The sequence below is a fragment of the Wasmannia auropunctata genome, unplaced genomic scaffold (genome assembly GCF_000956235.1).
Source record: "Wasmannia auropunctata unplaced genomic scaffold, wasmannia.A_1.0 LD334196.1, whole genome shotgun sequence".
Classification (NCBI taxonomy): domain Eukaryota; kingdom Metazoa; phylum Arthropoda; class Insecta; order Hymenoptera; family Formicidae; genus Wasmannia; species Wasmannia auropunctata.
This window is the reverse complement of record NW_012028694.1, coordinates 831,532-856,284: the sequence shown is the minus strand read 5'-3', so window position 1 is coordinate 856,284 and position 24,753 is coordinate 831,532. Positions and strand designations below refer to the sequence as shown.

The window sequence follows — 24,753 nt, the reverse complement described above, 5'->3', positions numbered from 1 at the left end:
ATACTCTCTCACTATCTCTCTCTTCTATTTTGAAATTGTGTATTTACTATTTAGATTATTATCGCGTTTGAAAAGACTTTGTACTTTATAACTCTGCTTAAAATGCTTTTATTTTTATTTTTAGGATTTATTTCACTTTTGTAATAGCTGATTAAATTTAATTAGTTGGATTTAATCACTGTTTCAGACGCCAGTGTTTCTCGCTGTTTCTGCCCGTTTGGCGGATTCTGACCATATTCCGGGCTCTCGAGGATGCGACGTCCACAAGCACCAGTGGCTGTATATTCGTAGATAAGACAGAAACACTGGAAATGTATATATCGATCCCTCTGCCGATAAGGGTATCCTCCAGCCTCTGTGTTCACGATCTGCCGTTGCTCACGCTACAGCCTGAGATAGAGAGAGAATCCGGACCCAGGGTTTTGTTCTCCTCTCTAGCATCGATCGTACGCTTCTAAGTCGTCCTTTATCCAGGAAGGGAAAGGACCTGGTAATGAAGGCAGGCGGGTGACTACCACCCTGTCCTTCGTTCACCCATTTCTCTTCTCACCGTTGTCTCCTCTCGGTCACCCATCCCAATATACCCGTTCGTACCGCCACTGCCGCCGCGCCGCTGCCAGAATCCATCTCGACGTGCGCGCGCGATTCTCTACAAACTTTCCAGAGTAAACTTTACCTCACCGATCGTTCTCATGTGGCCTTACGTTAGAGAGAAAAGATCTATGCACACTCTCTCTCTCTCTCTCTCTCTCTCGTAAAGCATCGTTAAACGATCTAATGTGAAAGATATTACTTTTTTTTTCGCAGTATAACGTCATAGTTTTTTTACAATCCCACTTTCACTTGATCGCGATTATCATTAATAGGAAATTTTTGCGACATTGTACTCAAATATTCAAATAAATAAAAACTCCGAAGATCCACATTTGACATTTGTGAAATAAATATTTTTTTAATGCAGGAATTGCATATTAATATTTACTTTACACACGTTTTGATACAAAATTAATAGCATCTTACAGTACATTATCAAAAAAATTTTAAGTATATCGGGCCTATCTTTTGAAAATGCGAAATCTATTCGTCAATTGTGAGATACGACGATTATTTCAGCAGGAATCTTTTGAGAAATTTTGAATCAATGTATAATGTATAAACGATTTATCGACAGGTTCAGAGACTAAAGCTGATGACGGCGTGTTAACCTAAATTACGTTGATCAAGACTAACATAGCGGTCATGATGATGGGACCACCGATAATGTTTTATCTTAAACGTATTACTACATCATTTTGTTTTATAGCATAACATAACCGTTGTAATTTACGTTACATTACATATATATCTCATCTAAGAATTTGAAATTAGTCGAAAACTATTAAAAGAAATGCAATTTACCAGATAATGCAACAATTATGTTTTGCCTTGTATCTCTATATTATGTCATTCTCAATACATTATGCTATAACTTACGATCAATTGCACTAAATCTCTAACCATTCCCTAAACACAGCCCATGTATGAGACTACCATAAATCATACCTCGCCCCAGGCATCGAAACAAAAAGATTTCTCAGCAATAATCAGTGATAAGAACGTACTTGTTACATCCGTTATTCTTCTGTCAGATCTGTCAGGGATTGAAATTGAAATGGGTTGACAGAACATAGTCAGGTGACTGTTGGAAGTAAGCGAAATTCGATCATCATGTGAGGAGAAGGTAGATTGGATGATTCGGCTAAGAGAGCGAGGGTTGGACGGGAGGAAGAGATTTTTGCTTTGCTCGTGGGAAATAGGTAGCGGCAAAGGAAAGAGGATCAACCAGAAAGAGAAAACGGACGAAGATATACGAAGTCCGACTTGGCAATTGACTCCAGAAATCGAAAACGTTCGGATTGCAGAATCTGTGAATTCGCGCGATGATCGCGAATTCATGCATAGAAACGTCGAGGTAACGTGAGTGTTTAACTTTTTTTTTTACATATACCTTTACATACAATCAGGAACGTCAAAAAGTGTAGCAAATCTGTGAAGACCATCGTTTGGCTTCAAAACGTTTCGAAAAAAACGAAAAAAAATCAAAAAACGTGCGATTTCAAATAGAACTGTTCGCAACCTTTGTGGTGATACAAACTATTATTGTACTTCTCGAGTTATACTATATACGACGAGTAGTTATTCAAATTACTCGGAAGAATACTCTGAGATATTGGAGAGATGGAGTTGCTGAAGCGATAACTCTTGAGTTAAGTTTTCAAAGAATCGCTTATGAAGGTGATATTAAGAATAATATTCATTGCCTTGTTAATTAAAGAAATAATTGTTCCGTATGATAATAATTCTTTGGCATAGCTCTTTGGTATAAAACAGAAATTATGGCAAAGTATTAATCGAGTACAATTAGGATAGATTCGCGATAATGGCAGCTGATATTGCTGATATAAGAATTATAACATTTCTTAGACGTCGTTTAAGCTTATCTTGATTTTCTGTCATATCTTAATATCACAAGCGCGGATTTAATCTGCATCTTATATGAGCATTATGAATCGTGATTGGAAGAGTAGCACTATAGGCGATGCGACGGAAATTGAACATTATCCATTTTATAGTTACAAATAGTTATTACGTGACTTGCAAATGCTATCAATCGTATTATGTAATTTGTCATCATGGACACTGTTTTCCAATTCAGTTTGCCGCGACACGTAAATCTAAAGGCGCTTGGAATTACGTGATTAATACCTCTCGTTGGACCGTAATCAAACTGATGCGCGCACGATTCGTTTTCTCCCTTGTTTTTTTTCATGTATTTATCTGAATTGAATATCTCATATTAAACGAATGGTTCTCTATCGATATCCCGGAGTCGTTCAGCAATTGTTGCAGCATCGAATTTCGAGAAGATTATAAAGAGCGAGAAAGCATAAAGTTAAATAAATCATTCTTACGGAACATTTACAATATTGTTCTTCTTCGAAGTAGATATACATAAAAATGTAATTCGAGAGATGATTCAAGCAAGCCTCTGTTAAGAAAACATGTAATCAAATGCTATAAAATCTATTTTTTGTTAATTAATTCAATATCTTATTTTTGAACAAGAAAGGATTTGATACATATAGTTTTGAACGATTTAATTAGAAATTGTGAATCAGGCAAACCTATAAAATACTCACAATACTCCACAAATATGTATGTGTGTGTGTGTGTGTGTGTGTGTATGTATGTGTATTATCTTCACTTTACTAATAATATACAAAATTGTACTAATATTGAAATTTAATCATCAGCTGGATGTAGAACGCCGATATTACTGATCGATACCTTACCGTCACATTGTATTCGTACTGTCTAGCTATTATACCGTATTAATTACTATTACAAACGCTCTACGTGTGGTAATGCGCAATCACATCAAGTAACGTAATTATCGTTACGGACGTCGTTGATACATCAATACGATATGACATGCCCGCGCCCGTATCCATTGCAATATGGTTTTGCAATTATCGTTAATGGTATTTGGATATTACGTATTGTGTGTTTTACGGCGATGTGCGCATACCCGTTTTTGCTAACTTGGTTAACATTATATTCGATACGACCGATTAAACAGCACGTAATTGGGAACGAACATGTACGAGAATCAATCTTCGTGAATTTAATCGTTCGCAATTAGATCTAGAAACGCCGTTTATTTGCTTTGCAGAAAGTGAGGGAGAACCCGGAGAATGTGGAACAGATTTATCATTTGCATTGATATAGAAGTAAATTCTATTGCAAAATTTACTTCTGAAACAAATTTTTACACATATTACGCTGTCCAGTTGATGTTATGCTTATATTTTATATTTAATAAAATAATGTTCTCGCACACGATATCGTAATTGCGTATTCGATTTCGATAATGCTTAATAAGCGACATCGTAATCCTGTTAATTAAACTACGTTACATTAAAAAGATATAATACAGACGTGCATTATATAGTATAATTAAAATGCGTTGCAGCAAGCAAAAGAGTTCAGTGGTACAATACATATAGCATGATTAAATCAGCATTACACATTATCATTACAGAGAAAAGCCACTTTGTAAGAGATGTTAATCTACTTAATTTTTGTGCGAATTAAATGTAATTTTATATGTAGAAAGAATATTTTTATGTTTTTTGTATATAATGATATGTAGTCTTTTATAATAGGCGAAATATTGGAAATACAGCTAGATACCGCGTAATATTTTGGGCCTTTTGGGGGCACATTATGTCTACGGGACAGACGTGATTATGGAAGTCGCATCGTGACGAAATGCAAGCAGAAACGATCGAGGAAGAAAGAAGATGAGAAAACGGGTTATGCAGCCGAAAGATTGGTCGACATACCAGGTCAGTGGTTTTAATGTTCCGACTCAAATTTCTTATCGGTTTTTCTACATATTGCTCGGCTTTCTTCCGTGAGTTCGCTATGAGTGAGTTTCAGTAACTATCCAACTGAAAAAGGATAGCACTGAAGAATCAAAGCAAAGCATCCAGCAAGCAAAAGTTCTTTCTCCCTCTACCCCGACGAAATATTTACCGACAGCGATTCGAAACTTGGATTCGAGAAGTAAAGTAAAATTTGTTCCCAAAGAAAACGGAAAGAGATATTGTACCCGCGAGCGAATTCTTCGAAGATTGTATAGCAGTTTGTTGATTCGGTGACAAGTCTTAACAATCAAGAACGACCTGACCATAAGACCAACTCAGGCAATCCCTGAGGGCTGCGATATTAAATATTACACTGCATTTTCAATGTCGTCGTATAATACTTGAGGAAAAGCTATTAAATGTAAGCATATAAAAGATAAAATTAAATTTATTTTTGTTTTAATTTAAATTTATTTGAAAACCTATCAAACCTTTTCTTCTTGGTAAAGGTATTTATTTCTTGATCATTTTAAAAGATATTAAACGCTATTGGACTTTTGTACGACGGAACGTTTCTCTGACGTAGAATGCAATGAGATTATGTGATTACGGAAAATGCTATGTCATTAGATGAGAACCATTTCTACAGACCAGCACGCAGGTATGCCTAATTCGTTTAAGTAAATAACTGTGAAACTCGAAGCTAATGAGAAAAGTTAGAAATGCCGCGACAAGGTGGTATCTAACAATATTTTGCGTAAATTAAACTCTCAGCTTTCTCCCCGATATAAACTACTGCCTTGAGGAAATGTATAAGTGGCGTGTCGTGGACGCAATTTAACTTTAACAAGCACATTGAATAAATAATTAGATTTGGATGCGTAATTAAAGCCGGCCGGATCGTCGCGCATTGAATATCCACGATTTCAAGCGTTTGTTTAAATTTTAATTACGCGCTCGATTAGCCTGTCGCGTATCAATGGTTGTTAATTATTGCACGATTAATTGGCAGGCAGATCTAAACGATAATTTTGGTTCTTTGCGATAAATACATGCTGTAACCTATTTTATCCACGCTTAATATTAGGTAGGAAAGTTGGCAAATGTTAAAAAGTGGAAATTCGATACAGAAAGACGGAAACTCAATAAATTAGAATGTAGCTAGAAATAACTAGCAGTGCTATATATTTGTCTTCTCTTCGTCGCTTTGTCTTGCGTGTTCACCATCGTTCTCCGACATTCATATCGAATTCGATCGGCTATGTCAGATCTGCATAATTGATGGGCTTTTACCTAGTTATTTCCGTTCAGTCGTTCGAGGCGCCGTAACGCCTGATAATCAGTCTTTTGCATTCTTAAAGCTTCAGTTGAGTGCCTCTCGCTTCAAATTCCTTGCTGGCATGTGATCCGCACCTTGAATAGGGCACTTGCTGCTTTCTAACATTCGACGAAGAGTTTCCGACGCATTACGATTCCACGAGAGCAGAGTACGAATCTAGAGCGACCGCGCGAGTTATATCATTCCTCTCTTCTTTCCTCTTCTAAATTTCTAACCAGCTGTTAGTGTTATCTTCCTTCATTTCTTTTTCTTCTTTTTTTACTTCTTCAGTTACCTTAAACTACATTTAGCTAATGGAAAAAATAGCATTCCGAAAGATAATTCCGAAAGAATTTGCTCAACGAGATGTGTGTTACCTTCGCGTAGCAGACTAATAAAAATATGGAGACTGTTTTCGCAGACGGTATAACAAAGATGAATATTAGAAATTAACGTGAAAACGTACTTACGACCTATTACGCTGAGAGAAATCTACAATAAAAATATGGTAAACTAAGAGTGCAAAGTGATGTACAAAATATTTTTTTAACTTTATAATGTTTCAAGTATAATTGAAATAATCAGTTAATAGGAGTAAAAAATAGAATTAAAAAGTCAATGAAATTATGAATAATTTTTTATAATATATAACATCGTGTAACAAATAATTTTTTTTCACGAAAAAAATTGATATGTCCGTGAAAGTCAAAGTAGAGACGAAATTTAGCACAGACGTACGCGTTCCGTTCTGTGAGAGCAAGTTATTTGCGTTTTTCATTCACATTTGAAGTTTAAAGGAGATTATTTCAATCGCGCGGTGCAAGATAAAATTTTGTAATTGTCTGAAAATCATGTAAAATTGATCGTTGAATTTGAAAATGATAAAATTAAAGCGATTGGAGCAAAACGAAATGCTGAAAAAAATGTATTTTTAGTAACAAATCGCTGAAATTTCTTCCCTTCAATTTCCCTTTCAGTTTTTCTAAATGAATTTTCTTTGTAAATGTTAATGAAAAAGATGTGATAACTACTTAGAAAAGGCCGAAAAAAAGAAATTTGAGAACTAAATTTTCAACTAAAAATGCATTTTTTCACAATTTTGCTCTGCTCTAATCACTTTAATTTTATCAATTTCAGATTTAGCGAGCAATTTTACAATGGAAAAATACATGATTTTCAATTGCAAAATTTTATCTCGCATTGCGGTCAAAATGATCTCTTCTATATTTCAAATGTGCATTAAAAAAAACGCAGAAAAGTTGATCTCATGAAACGGAACGTATATATCTATGCTAAATTACGTTTCTACTTTCACAGACGTATTAATTTTTATTACACAGTGTTAATATATGTAGGTATATTTTGATTATTCTTCATTCTATTATATTATAACAAAGAAAGATATTACGTGCTTTAATTCTTAGTTTTCTTAACATATTCTTATGTTCAAAATGGTATGATGATTTAAAATACATAACGGATAATGATAAACTCGATTGTTTATAAAATAAGCAAAATGACTAAAAATGACAGAAGCTTCACCTACTTGTTGCAATGTACCATAATTGCAAAAATCTTATACCACAAATGTACCACTAGTACATGAGTATGATTGCAAAATAAAAAGCAGCAGAATGATCGCGCGCATGGTCGGAACTCCGCGAAAACTGCTACGCGTTTTCGTAGAATACGACGAAGCACGATTCTCGTAAAAGCTCAGAATCCCGCTTTCTCGGTACTTTTCCTCGGTTATATTCCTCCATTAGTTCACTACTGTATACACCCGCTTGCCTCGTGCAAATCTGAATCCATAATGTAATCCATTCCACGGGTAGAACGGCGCGCGGGCGTTTTCTCGGCGACTAATAACGCACCTTCTTTCGCAATATCGTATCTCAATTATCAGCTGCCACTTATACTTTCGTGTTCCATGCAGCAGCTATTAATTTATCTATCGTTCGTTTCTCGCTTCGGTTCCTCGCAACTCTTTTTCACCTGCCGTGCCGCTCGATACCTACACCCGCCCCAATCGTCCGCAGCAAATGCTCGGTATATTTGATAAATTCACGTAAAGCGGAAGCTACGGCTATACTCCGTCCCTTGTGGCACGCAAGATCGCTGCTCCCGGATATCATGTGCACTCGGATACCGACACGAACGAACGGCATTTAGAGCGCATCGCCTTGTCTGCAATAGATGGTTGCAGTCGGACGAACTCAATACACGAGAGCATGATGACGATGAACTAGGGCGGGCGTGATCTTATTAAAAAACATCCTTCTATGCAGCGGATGAGATGCAGCTATTGCACGCCGCAAAGCTACTCGTCATGGAGAAAGGCAGCGACGATCTCGCCCTTCAATAGGACAAGAATGCCGAATGCCTCTTGTCTTGGAAATTTTTTAATAAAGTACGCTGCAGCAATGTGACGTTCCCACCGTCCACGTACCAGAGACACGATGAGCCGTGCGTCACCGCGAATTACTCTGGAATTGCTTGCGAGTCGCGCCGCCGTGAAATGCATCCCCGGCGGTGAATGACGGCCAAGAAGCTTAAGGCCACTGTCACGTCGCTGCAACGTTGACGCCGTGGATTTGCAGAGGGGAAACTAATGTTTTCTGTCTCATCGCGTTCACACAGATTTCATTCGTGCAGGGTGCGCGTGTCACTTAAGCTTTAAATCTCGGTTGGGGTGCCTCGACCGCAATGATCTCAATCGATAATCCATTGCTCACAAAAATATATATTAGATACATATATTCTGCGTGGTTTACGTTATTTCTTTTTGATAAAATATTCAAAGGTTCGGTACGCATAAAACACTGTTTAGCATTTTCGTTCTCATCGACTCCCTCGAGGCCAAATACTCGAAAAAATCCATTTACCTAGAATTTCCAGACAAATTGAATTCTCATATGCTATATGGTAACCTCTCTACTTATTTCTCTCTGAATTAACCAATGATGTGCGAGATCGCTTTGTTTCCTTATCAACATACAGTACACCTATACAGTGCGTATACATACGTGTGAATTGCTCATTGAAATTGTTTGCATGTTGTTCTGCCTTTTTGCAACACAGATTATCATACTAAACTTTCATACTTAACTTTTTTTCACCTTTTATCTCTACAAATGTCAGATAATTTACACAAATTTATTAAAATTTGCCGTTATATTTTTTTCTGTATTATTATTTGTTATAAGACAATCTTACGAAGGAGTTACATTGGCAACATAATATTTGAAAATATAAATTAACATAGAATAATATAATTAAATCAGTAATAAAATAAAATTATAGTAATTTAATATGTATTATTTTTATAAATATTTTTGTTATAAATAGCATTTGTATTAGAGATTTAATAACGTAATAATACATGGTGTACGTATTACAATATTATACATAAAGTAATTGCGGAATATCAGCTTATAGAACGCTTTATTCTTAAATAAACATATCTTCAAATGCTTTTGTTCAGGCATATTAAAGAATATAAACTTCACGAACTCGATGGAAGTTATGAAGTCTTCATCATCTATGGAAGTAGATTAAAACTTTTAAGTTTACCGACGTAATCAGGATGGCTACTTGAGCATGCTCGTACTCCAGTCGACGAGAGTGAAGAGTGCTCTTGAAAATTCGAGAACTTATTCGAGAGCATAAGTATCAGCGATTTATTCTTATAACAGCGAAAAAAGGAATAGTCTGAACAAATATTGAATGACAAATCTCTCTGAAAGTGTGACATATGCATTGAAAATAAGAAAAACTGATGATATTACAACAAATCTATAATACTCTATACTATATAATAACGAAGGGGGTTTGCTAAACTAAAATAAATACTGAATCATCAAGCTAAAGTTACTTACAATAAAAAAATAAACCAGTATTATTTTTAAAATAATTTTTATTTAAATGTGTTAATCTTTAGAATTATTTAATTAAAACTTTTATACAAATATTTCTTGATTGTGTCATACCTGCTAATTTTTTTTATGGTCATAGAAATGTTTGGCTTCTTCAGTTGCTGAAATTTTGTTGAACAGAGGCACCCTCCTGTTTTTGCACTCATAACTTCAAACCAAAATAAAACATAGTGTTTGATATCCAATTGTAAAAAAATATAGAAAACAATGTCGTTTTTTTATAACATACATATTGCGTTGAAAAATTGTGTTTTGAGTGAATAGATATATTTATTTTTTTACTTTCACAGATTTTTAATAATTAGATATTTATATTCCTTGTTTAGTAGTTTTATCATTTTATCTACATATGTATCTACAAATTAAAAAAAGAAAAAAAGGAAGCAATATATTAAATATGTCAAATATGTCAAAATATTTCGACAAAGTTGGAATTTGGAAAGTAGAACATTTTTATATATCAAGAAAATAAAAACTAATTAAAGAATAAGAGAAATAATGTTTTCAATTTGAAATAATATTCCATAATATTATGTTATTATTTAGCATTTACAAGTGGATTACATCATTGAAATAACGAAGCAGATCGCAGCTTGACCGCGATATTGTGAGCAATGGAATATGGTTGCTTGGCGGAAAACTTTTTAATGCACAAGGTTTTTTAGCGTACGAGTTTTTTTTTAGCCAGCGGCAACATAACATGATATCTACTACGTTATGATAAACTAGAAATTATTTATAAACGGTACCTGCAAAACCGCACGTTAACCACATGAAATTTACTTTCGTAACATAAGACAGAAATTTGTGCAAATACTATAAAATTATTTGCTTGAATATATTGCAAAGATAAAAAATATGATCAAGTGTTTCTGTATGCAAAAATAAAAGCTCGATTTAATTGTTAAATTAGATTTATTCGCAATATTTATAATTGTAATCTGATTTATGATACATAAAATAATACTAGGTTAGATAATTCACGAAAAATTACCATAAAAAAACTGACGAAACAAACAAACCTAATGTATTAATCTTAATAGGTTTAAATTGCTTGTGCCTGGTTAAGACGTCTTTGTATCACGTAAAGAACGTAACAACTATGATAATTTAAAAAGCACATTATGTTAAATTTTTGTTTAAAAAGTACCCAAGCCGTTCTGCACCATTGTATCATCAAAAGAGACGTGTGAACAAAAGGGAAAAGCAAAAGAAGTATAAAGGACAATAAAAGTAAAGCGAAATCTATGTACACGCGCGAAATAAACTTAACAGAAAGAGAAAGAGAATACATGTGCAGATAAATCAGTCGTTTGATTGTAACATTCGCCAAATGAATTACTCTCGTCATCTCTCCATTTCACCTTTTTTTGTACTTGCAACCGTAGTTTTCTCCGTTCCGACTTTTTTTAAGCTTCGGTCGGCTTTCAATATCAACCCCCGACTCGATTGGTGCTCTTTAGTCTTTTGATCGTTCGTACCCTGCCCACGACAAAGGCGGTTGTCCGCATGTTCTCGCCCTGACGCACGGGCTGACTCGACCTCGATTTCACTACTACTGGCACTCATCGACGGTCACGTAGTACGGACTTAATATGGCAATACGTGGCGGCGTATCGATTTAATTTTCAGAGCAAACTGCGTGCTGATTGCTTCGTGAAATTTAATGCCGTCTGTTGGTGTTAGGATCCGGTAGTAGGTATACAATAATATATGCGACGCAAAAAAGTTGGCTGTGCGTAGACGTGTAAATGTTTTGCGATGTTTATCAAAAGATATTTTGCACCTCATTAGTGATATATTATATCTAATTTTTCATATTTTGTTATAAGGCTTTCTCGTAAAGTTCCTACTCGATCAGTCATTAGAACGTTATAACATTATTGCTGTAACCTCGTCTTGAACTTATTTTTACACTTTCAATAACGTTTTTAATTTCATTATTATTAGTTCAATATTAAAATATTATAATTAAAACATTAGAATATTCACTAAAATGTGGATATGAAATTGGCGCAATGTACAAATGTTTCAAATGATTTAAATCATAGTACTTTAAATTCTTCAATTAATTTATTTAGCAAAACAAGATATTTGTAATATCTTCAGTTTACAGACTATCGGGCTATTGGGCTGCATTTAAATATGGTAGCGAACGGACGGAAAAATAATGCTCGAGGAGACAATGTAGAAACAACTGTACCACGAATAATGTACGAGCTTCCTGTATTTCGGGATCGCGTAAGAGTAAGAAGGATGGAAGTATTGGTGAAGCAAAACACCGAATTCGCCGCCACTCTTCATTATTTGTGCTGGCACATCCCACTGCGACACATCTCTCGTGCATCCCAACTGAAGTCCGAGATATTTCGATTAATGCTGTCGCTCAATGCAATTATCTTGCCGATTCGCAGCCGAGATCGTTTCTTCTAACGACGAGTAAGTCAGGTATCAGACGTCGATTTTAACCGAAATCTATAATTTATAGGCCAACCACGTAATCTAAATCGAGATAGCGTTGATTCCGAGTGATTAAACATCTCTTCCGCATTCCGTTTGCTGAGAAATTAATGATACTCCCACATTCTAATTTAATCGCGGTAATGGTTCATTTTTAACGATGCTAATGCTGCTACCAATGAACATGTACATGTGATTTACAAGTAATGTATTAATTAATAATTGAAGAATATTTATACAGAAAATTAAGCAAATATAATTAATATTTTTCCATTAAATTATCTTCACTGAAATAATATCGCGCGTTATAGAGATTTTAGTTACGAAAAACAGAATTAATTAAAGATAAAATAAAATCAAGTATAAATCAAATGATAAAAATATTTGCGTTTCATATTCCTTCATGATATTACATCGGCACAACAGTTATTTTGAAAATAACTTTAATGAGAAAAAAATATCTTGAGGACACGTTTGTAAAAAATGTAAAGAATTGTTTAAAAACACATAGCAAGTTTTGTCTCATATGTGTACGATTTACGCGCAAAGATTTCATTCCTTCTTCTTTGAAAGAAGGTAAATTCTTCTAGTATCTAACAAAACTGGCTTATATCCAAGTTGTAGATATTAAACGAGGTATATTTATTTCAAAGAATTATAGTGTTCGCATGCCTTGCTACTCGTTCGAATTGCTATCGTTCCAAATTAAGTGAAGTAAATAAAGATAAACGGAAAAAGTCTGAAATACTGAACCACAGGGCTATTAGCGCTTAGAACACGCTGGGCAATTAAACCAAGCAGTTTCGTGATTTACTTTGAAAAAAGATTTCATGCGCCGTTAGCACTTTATCAAGTACTTATTCTGGATACTGCGACCGATTAAATGCGTTTAACGAAGCGTCGATAACATACTATTCATAATGAGGTAGACCGGAAAAGAGAGAAAAAATTATCCTTTTAATAGAATCGAAAAATAAGTAAGTATAGCAACGACAATACAACAATGCAAAGAGGTCGAGTCGGGTCATGGCCTCAAAACTCAACGGAATTTTACTTCTCTGCTCTTTCCGCTTTCTGAACATATAGCAAGCTTCTATTGACGCCAGAGAATTTTCAAATGCGTAGCATTTCGAAATAAACAAATCGTGTTCAAAAATCGTCTGTGTCCAAAGCGTTAATATCTCTAAAACAAACGATCTCGGATTTTAAGCCAACTATTCGCGTCCCACGTACGATACTCTTTGTAATTGTACGAAACTAGTACGAGCTTTTGCACAGTTTAAGGGTGCCAAACAATGACATAACATATTTTATTATTCAGTTTGCGCGTCATGAGAGAGAAGTGAGATTGTTTCGAGAGACAATATTATTTTCGTTGTGTAAAGCAAAAAGATATATATTAAATTAATTATTAAAATAAAATTGGCGATTAATCTGCATATAAATCATCAGACTATCGTCAAATGAATATTACATACGATCAATATATTATATGCATATCTCTTTATTTGAGAATTAAAATTTTCTAAAACAATGCTCATACAATAAAACATTAATGTTACGCTTTGGTTTTTTATAGAAACAATAAAAAAATGTTACGTTGTTTTTTCGATATATATTATTTTATATCATGTTAGACAATGTAATAACATAAATGTGTATTATGAATGTTTAAAAACTTGATGTAAATTTCAGCGAAAGTAAACTTGTCTTTTATTTTCATTCTTGTAAACATGTACGAGGAAATGCTAACTATGGCGCAAATGGTTCATGTTTCATAGGAAATAGCTTAACATGTGCGCCCGGAGTATATTTTATGGCGCAAGATAGCAAGCTGCATATGTTTATGTGGAATGCATTTGGGAGTGATTCTCGCAATTGCTCTTTTGGGAAGTAACGCAATCCCGAGGTAGAAACCTTCGGTTTCGCGCATCCCTTGAATTCCATGAAAGTTTTATAAAGCAAATCATGAGTAGAACGGTACTGGTGCGAGAAATGTAGATACAATAGAAGAGAATCTGTATCCTATCGACAATCTGAGGAACTTGGAGAAATGGCTTGCATGTCGAAACGCGAATTATTCATAAGCGTTTCTAATCACAATCGCTATTTTCTTGGTTTCTATCATTCTTTGTTTAGAAAGAGATAAAATTCGGTTTCTATCATTGTTTGCGTAGAAAGAGATAGAATTCTCAGCACAAAAAGATATGTATAAGAGTACCAATTTAAAAAATTTTTCCTATGTGTACTTATTATAACTAAAAAGATATAAAATTTAATTTAAAAATCTCATTATTATTCTACGTAATTTTAAGAATAATATATAGCATTCATAAGTGTGTCCTTTGAACTTTTAAATCTGGTGTTAAATAGGTCATCACACATGAATGATGATAAGATTCCTATAAGACTTTACACAATCTTCTGGATAATTTTATATTTAATAATAGTATCTTTCAATCAGCAAGATGGAATAAATTTGCATGGGCGTTATCCTTCTAGAGTTATTCGCTTCATATAGTACTAGATGATATTTAGCCCAACCACCATCCGACACCACAATAATTTCTATAACTAATAACATATAGCAAAGTAAAACGCTATATTAAGAAAATATATGTTTCAGATTTTTTATATATGACCCTTTTATTTAAGTAATTTGAAATTATCTCTTGGTTAGCGAGAAAAGTAGGAAAAAATTTTTTCACAATTTCCTGAAATTTAGTAAATGTACACGTTAAATAATATAAGTATATATATGTATACATATATATAAGAAATCTTATTTCTTATATAAAATTCTGCAAGAGGATTGTATGTAATATGTAAATTTTTGTATTTTTTTAATAATTCACTAATGGTACAAAATGTGCAACAAAATGTTTCCTGAAGTTAACTTTTCCTATCCGACCGAAGTACTAATGCTTTTACGGAGAATATCGTCACACATGCATCAGGATGCAACTAGTATGAACTCTTATGCGTTAAAGTAACTAAGGTTAGTTAAACATATTAAAAGATTGATGGTTGCTTTAATACGCAAAATTAGCCTCATTAGTGCCCATTCGTGAATGCCATTTTACAAACTTTATGAGAAATATTAATAATTCTCGCTATATTCCCCTAGGCAAATATATTTAAATGTTATATGCAGGGAAACAATGTTTCTCACATTTTATATCTGAATAATATATGTACATACATGCACGTATTGTAAATCATCATATTTTGTCTAAAATGTTTTGTTTTAATGTGGTAATGAATGTGAAGCACTTCATGCATAATTGTATAAAAAGAAAGTAGAGATGAAAAACTTCCTAATCAATTAATGCATTCTTACATTCGAAAGAAGTAAATATGTTAAAAAGCAACAATAATGTAATCCGATTTTGAATTTACGATTTGCATTCTTGCTTGGTCATAAAAAGTTACATAGAATCCATTTGCTGATTGATTTTGCATCTGTAAGTACTTCCAGATACAAGTAAATTTGCTTGCAAATGAAAGAGTCAACCAAATAAATTTCTCTATAAATATGTTTACGATCTATTTATATGTAGTTATGAAATTTCGATAAATTTTGACATCATGATTAATTATAATGCCACATTAATACATTTTTTCTAGAGTCTATCTTATAAAAAATTTATACACATGAAAATATTATTTTTTTAATATTTAACAGATAATCTAACAAGTATTATTGAAAAATATGAAAAATCTCGGTTAGAAATTTTCGTAGTTATCAAATTATTTTCAATTGCAGTATCATTCTTCAGCGCATTCAGAAAGTTGTATGTACATATGTCGCTTCATATCAAGAGAAGAAGATAAAAAAAATTATATTAAAAAAAATATTATATCAATGTATTAAAAATATTAAAATACAAAATAAATAAAATTCTTTCGCTTTTTTATAATGCAATTACTATGTAAAAGCCACATACCAAAGATGCTGTCGCTTATTAGAGATAATTGCAATTCCATTGTAAACGATAGCTTACACTTCGTTGCACGTTGTTGCACTTTGTTGCATCGTTGCGGGACTGCTAAACTAATCGCATTAAAAGACAAGAGTGAGAACTACTTCCTTCTTGAATGTATTCCATCCAACTCTCTTCCTCTCTGTCTTCTCGCGTACTTTCCCTAACAAATGCAGATACTTCGGAGGATGCTGTAAACTTTGCAAAACGTTTTATAAGTGCTCGCGTTCCGGATGTAGAATATGTCAGAAACAGAACTTAGAATTAATGACTAGATTTTGCCATAGCTTAATTTTTCTTTGATGTTATTTCTACTTGTGGAACGTAATTTCTTTTACTAATAAATAACTTAAGTATTATTTGACATATGTCAAATAATTCACGTTCACATACGCGAAATGTGTTATCAATTATATTCGCGCGAACATATAGAAAAATATCGAGTTAAATTTGTCTGCATCTTCGATTTAAAGAAATCATATTAAGAATACCGATATTTTAAAATTATTAATTTGTTTTCATCAATTATCTTTATTTTAAAGAAAAATCGATTTTAATTTTATCATAAAATCTGTGACTGAAATAACATCCGATTCTTTTTCTGGAATACTTTGTATAACGAAACCTCATTTTAATGCAAGACAAAGTGTATTATTTTCTTAGCAGTCGTGCTAAGCTTCGTGAAATAAAGATAAGCGGGTAACAGTGAAGAAGACAAATCACGCTTTCCATTCGAGTTCCTTGTTAATAGCCAAAGAAGCGTCAATCTAATCGCATTAAAAGATTAAACCGCGATGATTGCAATTGCGGTCGCCCGTCTTTTCGTTCTGCTTGCTCGCGTGGTGCTTGTCGCTCTTCCATTTGTCACTAGTCAGAAAAATCCAATGGCAATATCGCCGTTTGGGAAGGGAAGGCCTCATGTCGCATTTTTCGTTATGGATAAGAAAAGAGGATGTGAAAGAGAACAAGAAATCGTAGAACAAGATTGTCAGATCCATAATGGCGTGTACAGTAGAAAGTAGTAGGATGTGCTTTTTAACTAATATTCACGTATCACCTATTGATCAGAATGTTATTTCGAAAGGAAGTATTAAAAGAATTTTCTGCTACTTAAAAGATAAGTAGTGGAAACAAAAAAGATATTTTAAAAAATCGCATGTTTTTGTAATGCTTTAATGGTTACATAATTAAAGATGGTCTTATATCACTATCTGGAAGACAACTTCATATCTCTTTTTATGGTAAAGATAGAATTAAATTTATCGGGTTTAATACTTAGTTTTTTTTTAGTTTAACTATATAATTTAAGATGTGTATTTGGAAACATTGGTAACAGGTCATCCAATTCATGACTAAGAACTAAATTTCAACTTTTTTCAACTTTTTTTGCAACAGGCCGATGTCATTTGTAAATCCGACCGATCCTTAAATGACACATTTCATCCTCGGTCGACATATTCAAGATCTTCATTCATCGCTTGTCATTGCATCTTTCTAACGGGCACGATTTTCATGCACGTAATAATCGCTACTTTCGTCACGACATTGCTGCTTCATTCAAATTTGGTGTGAAGAAACTAAAATTCTATTCGAGTTTATACTTTTATATTTTCTGTCCTTATTATCCCGCCAATTTTAATATTAATATTAATATTAATATTAAATAAACTTTATATATATATATATATATATATATAAAGTTTATTTAATGTATAACACAATAATGATTTTTAATGCAATTAACATTTCTTATCTCAAACAGATAAACTCTCGAGTACGTAATGGTTCGTCATTATAGAAGTTACACGGTTTAATGAGGAAAGTACGCAATCAGTTTATCGCTTACCGTTATTAAGCTTGGAATATATTTTATATAGACATAAAAACAGTAAACATGTATTATAATGCATATAAAACATCTATACATACATTCTCTCTCTCTCTCTCTCTCTCTCTCTCTCGCTCTCTCGTATTTGCAAGACGCTATAATCTATCGTAGCGATTCGTGTATAGCAAGCAAGTTTTGCCACTATACGCCGTAGGAATGTATGGCTCAATTATACTTGCTAATTAGTTCCGTTGAAAGTTTAAGGGTACATTCAATCATGCGCCAACGTGTGCAATTATAATAATGCCGAAAGCACCTTTTATTCTCCCACAGATTATATGTTTTTCGCTAATAAGAAGTTTCAATATGGCAGAGAGATAGTAAAGTTTTATATATGTTAGTCTTCTAATTTTTCTAATAATAAAACAAATTTTTTAAATTTATAGAAAGTATATGTACGTGTTTTATAACTATGAAATAATTTTAATAAAACAACAATTTACTATACGTTTCAATACTTCAAATTTTGATATTTATGATTATCATTTTGACAACTATAATTTTGATAGAACATTACATTATATTTTTAATTCTATTAGAGTTCTGAAAAATGTCCAATGAAAAATGTCTAGTTTCTAGTTTACGCAAATGATACAAGGTAGCAGAAAACGATGTGAATTTCAGTATGTCAGTTCAGTAGACTGAACTGTCGCACATAGAAATCCAATTCACAGTACCGTTTTGTGGAGATCAGCGTGAACGAGATTCAAGGGGCTGAGGATAAGGATGGCTTTCGCTATTGCATGAAAGGTAACGGGCCTGCTTGGACTTCTCATTTTACTTTCTTTCTCCTTGCGTGTCCACGACAGGATACATCGGAATCGAAAATATTCGGATTGAAAATTGGTTATACATTGACTATACGAGACCTTGCCTTTTTGACTATTCACCCGCCCAGCAATATACGCGGATAAAAAGGATTTTAAAGATATAAAATCCATTCGAAATTCTGCACCACACTTTTTTCCTATAGCCCTTTCCCTTAAAGGGCTTATGTTTGTTTAATGCGCCATCTTTTATTTAACAGTTAGTCTACTATTTTTTTAGTTAGTTATATTTTTTCAGCACAAATATATAATATATAAATTTATCAAAATATAAGCGATCAATTTACACTTATCGAAGTATTATAAATCCGTTAATCATTCAGATCATCAAATCATGATTGGAAATTTATCATAAAATGTATCAAAATATATTTTATAAAGAAATTAAAAATCATACTTTATGTAATTTTGATATTACTCCATGAGACAACATAATTATTAAACATTATAGAAACTAGGATTTGTAGTAGCCATTATATTCAATAAATTAAATATATAAAAATTGAATTCTATCTGTTTTTCATAATTGCTTAAAGCACTTGATTTTTCGATGCTGTTTTTTTTTTTCGCTGTAACAATGCTTCGTTTAATAACGAAAAGAGATAAATAAACTTAAGTCAGAAGACTGTAAATAATGTCCTGCATCTACTTTCGCCGTAGTGTTTCGATTTTTCAATTTATTAGAGCCTAATCTGATATCGATATAATTTAATTGTCTATATCACTGATAGAGTGATTTGATACAACTTTATGTACAGTTTTAAATTCTTACGTAATTATTGTGCTTGAAATTAATTGTTATTCGTCGATAACTCAGTGAATTTACATAGTGAAGGGGACAACAATGAGAGGAGAAAATTGACAAATTAAAGAGTAATGAAAAAAATAACAATTGTCTAATTTCGTAACATCATGACTCACCAAGCATTTGGGATATTCTTCAGCCGGAGTAGGTCTTTTCCATCCGAGTAACGGTGGTATACAAACAAGCGCCGACAATATCCAGACGAGGGCAATCATGAGCGCCGCTCTAGCTGGTGTTCTTTTCTTCAGGTAGTCGACTGCTTGTGTAATGCTCCAAAACCTGTCTAAGCTGATTAGGCACAGATTCATGATACTGGCCGTACACAACAACACGTCCATGGCAGAATGAATGTCACACCACCAATATCCAAAGATCCAGTAACCCATGATCTCATTAGCGAGCGAGAATGGCATGATGACGAGACCGAGAAAGAAATCCGCTACTGCCAGGCTGGCTATAAACCAATTCTGTATGTTCTTGAGCGCTTTTTCCGTAGCTATGGCGATTATCACCAACATATTTCCCACGACGATCACAATCATTAGCAGCGTCGCGAGAATAGACGCGAGAATAATGTGCGGGAGAGTGTATCCCGATGGGTACATTCCCTCTCCCAGAACAATGAAAGTCTCGTTATTATGCAAACTATTATTCCAGAAATGACGGAGACTTCCGTTGAACGAATCGTTGAACGAATTGATCGCGTCCTCCATTGTGTCGCTAAAACCGAAGAGCAACAAATCCTTTCCGTATTCGATCACGACTTCCTCCTCCGTGCTGTTCGATACACCTGTACTCACACTTACACTATCGGTAGTACTGCCTATGCTGTCGACACTCTGTTCACTGCCGCCGCCCCCGGTACTTATCCCTGCCCCCTTTTCTTCACCCCCAGTAAATGCCGTTTCCCCACTCTTTGTCGCGCCTACGGTGTTCCTGCCGCAAATTCGAGTTTCTGAAGTCTGGCCGCAACGGTGGGAAGCTTCCTTTCTTGCTGCCTCGCCGCCCTCTTTTCCCGTCGTGGTGTTACGCTCGCCGTCCTCGATGTGTTTTTCGTTGTTTTTAGCAGCGTTTTTGCTCGGTCCTTTCTCAGCACCTCCACCGCTGAGAAAGCGACTAACACGATCAGTGGTAGTGGCTGTCGCGGCCGAATGCCGCCGTTGCCGTTGCTTACCGTTCGGGATCGCACGTGTCGGGAGGGCCTCGTTACTCGAAAACGTAGAGCCACCACTGATTGGTCGAGACCACGTCATGTTCCCCTCAAAAACGCTCGTGGACGCCGATGTCGGACTATCGACGGCGATGGTCATAATGCTGCCGAGAAGTGGCATCACTCGCACCCTCGCCGGGGACTGTAGATGCTATCTCGGTAAAGACGAAGCGGAGGTCGCGGCCGCGCGCGAATAGCAACGTGCCCCGGGTGCTAGCTCGAGTAGCAGCAACAGTAGGAGGGTGGTGGTCTCGTCGCATCTCGAGGCCAAGGGCGTCATGCCCGTTTCAGGATAATGCCATCGTTGTCGAATACGTAAATACCTCCACACGTGCTCTTCCTCTTCGTCTTCTCGGCTCGTTCTTGCGGAAGCCGTTGTCTCTCGCTGCGAATTCTTTTTTCGGAACAAATTTGATAACTTGATTTGCGAAACCAACTTCGTCGAGCTCGTCGAGCTTGTTCCCGCTGTAATCGATGCGTATTTTAAGATGTGAATCACGATAGGACCGCACGTAAAATCGAAAAAGTATTTTTTGATTTAGAAGTCTCTTCCACTCAAGTTGAAATATTATACTATTTTACACGCGTAATTTTCGAATTCACGCGTGACACTCACTCGTTTGCATTAATTTTCCTTAGCGCAGCTCTAACAAAGTGCAGTCAAATTTCGCCTTTGACAATTGTTAATTGCCTCTTCTTCTCTATTGGACCAAATCTTTTAGAATCTAGTTTAGCTTAAATTTAGCTAATTTCGGCGTAACTGACACCTTCGGTTTCACCTACTGTTGTAATCGTGACGTTACTTCCGTAACGTCTTCGGTCTTCGGTGCCGTGGTCATACTTAGTTGGTCTCTAATTTATTGCTTGCATGAGTCGCGCGACTCTGTTCCTCGTATTTCCTGCATTCACTGGTCCACAACAGACTTAACACGGACAGAGTGTACAGAGATTTATGGATAGTCCAGTAGGCGACTTGATTAAGAGTATCAAGGTAGATAGAGAAAGTGACAGAGAAAGATAGAGAAGATAGAAAAGGAGAGAGAAGAGAGATAGACTATGAGAATAAGAGTAAAAAATTGGTCCCCCTTTTTTTTATCTTTTCTTTATATTAAACTTGAGCAGCCTACATAGCCTGGAGGCAAATGAAGCGAGAAAAGTTTTCTTGAGAAAGTGCCGACGATCGTAAGAAAATTCCTCTTTAGGACTAACACAGATCCCCAAAGTAATTTTACAAGACGACAGCCATTTTGACACGGTCCTAAGACATGATTTTGTCTAAAACTCGATAATTGATTTACGCGCTCGTACGTTTCCTCTTTCGTGACGGAAACGCGATTTTCTCGTTTCACTTCAATTTGCACTTCTTCTCTCGCTTTCTTTCCTCAAGTCCTACGCGCGGCTCGACGTTGTTTCACTCTAACGATGCCCGCGAGCTAATTAATTATCGCGCCGGGGCTAAAAGGCTAAGCGCTGGATACCCGTACTGCTCCGACCTGCTTTTCGAATACTACAAAAATCAGTGAGAAAAATCAGAACGACAGAGATTATAGATTGTAGAATTATATACACGTATTTATATTATACGTAATATGTAATATATGTAATATATGTATTAACGCGCGAGTCCAAAAGTGCTACTCACGAGCCATGTGCATACCTTATCAATAACTTCCATAAATGTACGCGGAATTAGCGATTAATCAATACGTACGTAGCTAAAAGCGCATATGTTCTTAATCTAAACTCTATTATTAAATATAAGACATATATGCGAAGTTAATTGATACATGATACATAGAAGCAAGAGGAAGAGAAATATATAAAATAAGAACGAGAGAGAGAGAGAGAGAGAGAGAGAGAGAGAGAGAGAGAGAGAGAGCAGTCAGGAGGAAGAAAAACTTAAATAAAATAAAATCGTTCTTTTGCTTTAAAGAAATCGCGCGCGCTAATATAAAGACTTCCCCGTATGTACACCTATTTACACATCATAGACTTCATTACGCCGCGACGAAGTGTCCTGTTTTCTTGTCTCTCGTTCTAACTCTCCCTTCATACGGCACTAGGTCATTGGATTAAGTAGATCCATTCATAAGTTCACTCACAACTTTCAACGACCGTCTGTTGTAAAATACTAGCCTCGATAACGATAAAGAATTAACGCGAAAATGTTTATTTCATCAATGTCGCCTGTTGGTTTCGCAACGAGATGCCATTTGTTGCTCCGATATATATATATTCAAATTTTCAGTAGTAATTCATGATATCTGTCGGACATCTTTCGAATCCCACCACTCAAACTATTTCCTGGATTTGGCGGGATCTTGGCGCGGTAAATGAGAAAAGAATCCTTCTCCAATTTCTCCTTGCAAACTTGTTTTCATCCGATTTGTGAGAGATGAGATCTTCTCTATCTCGCAACGTGCAACTTGAAGTAGTCGATAATTCTTAACTTTTTTCAAGTTGATACTACTTAGTCTGTCTTTGATTCGATCTTCGTTTGACGATCCAACAGTGCTACCTTTTTCGTCGGCACTGACAGTATCGGAGATTTCCTTTTACTCGAGACATTTCGCCTCTGACGGAGCACGTCTTATCTTCTACGAAAATTGTTATTTCCGTGTATGTAAGTTTCCACCCTCCGTAATCCTCCGGAGCAAATCTATAAGCCGGTAAGACTCACGTAAAAATCTTCAATCGAACTCACGATGCCGCACTATATTCTTAACATTGCGTCTTTAAAACTCATGAAAGATAAAGATCGTTTTTTTTTGTCCTTTTCTCTATTTCAAACACTCCAGCACCAAAAACGAAGCTGCGAATCGGATACGTTGTAAAATGACATTATCGGGACGAGATTCAATTCGCGCTCACTTGGACTGAGAGCACGATTGGTCTCATGGGGTCTCCCCAACGCACACGTATAACTTCAACAGTCAGCACAATTCACTCGAGCAGATCTATATAGCTTACGAGTGGAAGCTTTTCGCATCATTTGGATATTTCGCGATAATTCTGGCAGAGGAATTAATAATTCCGACAGACGGAAAAGAAGAAAAAACGAATTTGTATCGAATTGATATCAATATGATGACACAGTCGCGTGTCGGGCTGTCCAGCGGCCAACTCGTCGACTTCTCAGCACTAATTATAAGGAGCCTCGGGAACGTTTCGATCGTCTCGTCCTCGTGTCTCTTCAATACCGTGTGCATGCGTGCGTGCGTACGAGTAGTTCGAGGTTGTCTCATGGATGTTTGGAAACGCACTGCAGCCGTGAGGGACGAGCCAGGAACTCGAACTCCCTCTCGTGTCGTTCGGTGGATGGAGACTCTCACAGGATGTTGGCGGAGAGAGAGAGTGAGAGAATGTACTTGCGCGTGTGGCTGTACGTGTATATGTGTATAGCTGCGTTTTTGTATGTGATTGTGTGCCTGCGTGTATCCTGTGTATACGTGTGCATGTATATGTGACGGGGGAGCGAGTGAGGGAGGGAAAGAGAGCTTGCTTGGCTCACTGGAGGCTGACTGCTGGCCTGACCGATCGCTCCGTCCGACGGTACCAGCGTCGGGGCGCCGTCTAACGGAGTCGCGGAACCTGCGGCGCAAGCGTCGGGACGCGACTCCGACTACAGTACGCCAGTACGGTCGCGGACAGTCGACTTTGGACCATCAACCGATTGGTCCGCAACGAAAATATGTTGCTACTTTGATCCAGCGACAAATAACACCATTTCGAATATTCGTATGTTCTCCACCCTCACCGGTCATTGCCTATTATTAGCCTTCATTGATGTTGCTATTACTATTATCATAACCATTTTTAAATCACTGCTTAGTGTGCCTTTTACGCATTTTATACAACTTCAAAAACAAAGTTGCGAAAACGTTTTTATTTATTAGACATGTCATGATAAATTTTGTC

At 35.5% G+C, this 24,753-nt stretch overlaps 2 protein-coding genes across 3 annotated transcripts in view; one reads left to right on the top strand and one right to left on the bottom strand.

Moving 5' to 3' along the window:
- Positions 1-24,352, bottom strand: part of LOC105459381 (alpha-2A adrenergic receptor) — a 93,151-nt gene extending 68,799 nt beyond the window's left edge. The window contains exon 1 of the mRNA XM_011705335.1: positions 19,742-24,352. Coding sequence (XP_011703637.1) covers positions 19,742-20,956 — 1,215 coding nt within the window. The 5' untranslated portion in view covers positions 20,957-24,352. The remainder of the gene's footprint in view (positions 1-19,741) is intronic.
- A 135-nt stretch (positions 24,353-24,487) lies between these two features.
- The window catches only part of LOC105459382 (sodium-coupled monocarboxylate transporter 1), a 47,486-nt gene continuing 47,220 nt past the window's right edge, over positions 24,488-24,753 (top strand). For both annotated transcript variants that reach the window (XM_011705338.1, XM_011705336.1), the window contains exon 1: positions 24,488-24,573. The gene's annotated coding sequence lies outside the window, so the exon portion shown is untranslated. The remainder of the gene's footprint in view (positions 24,574-24,753) is intronic.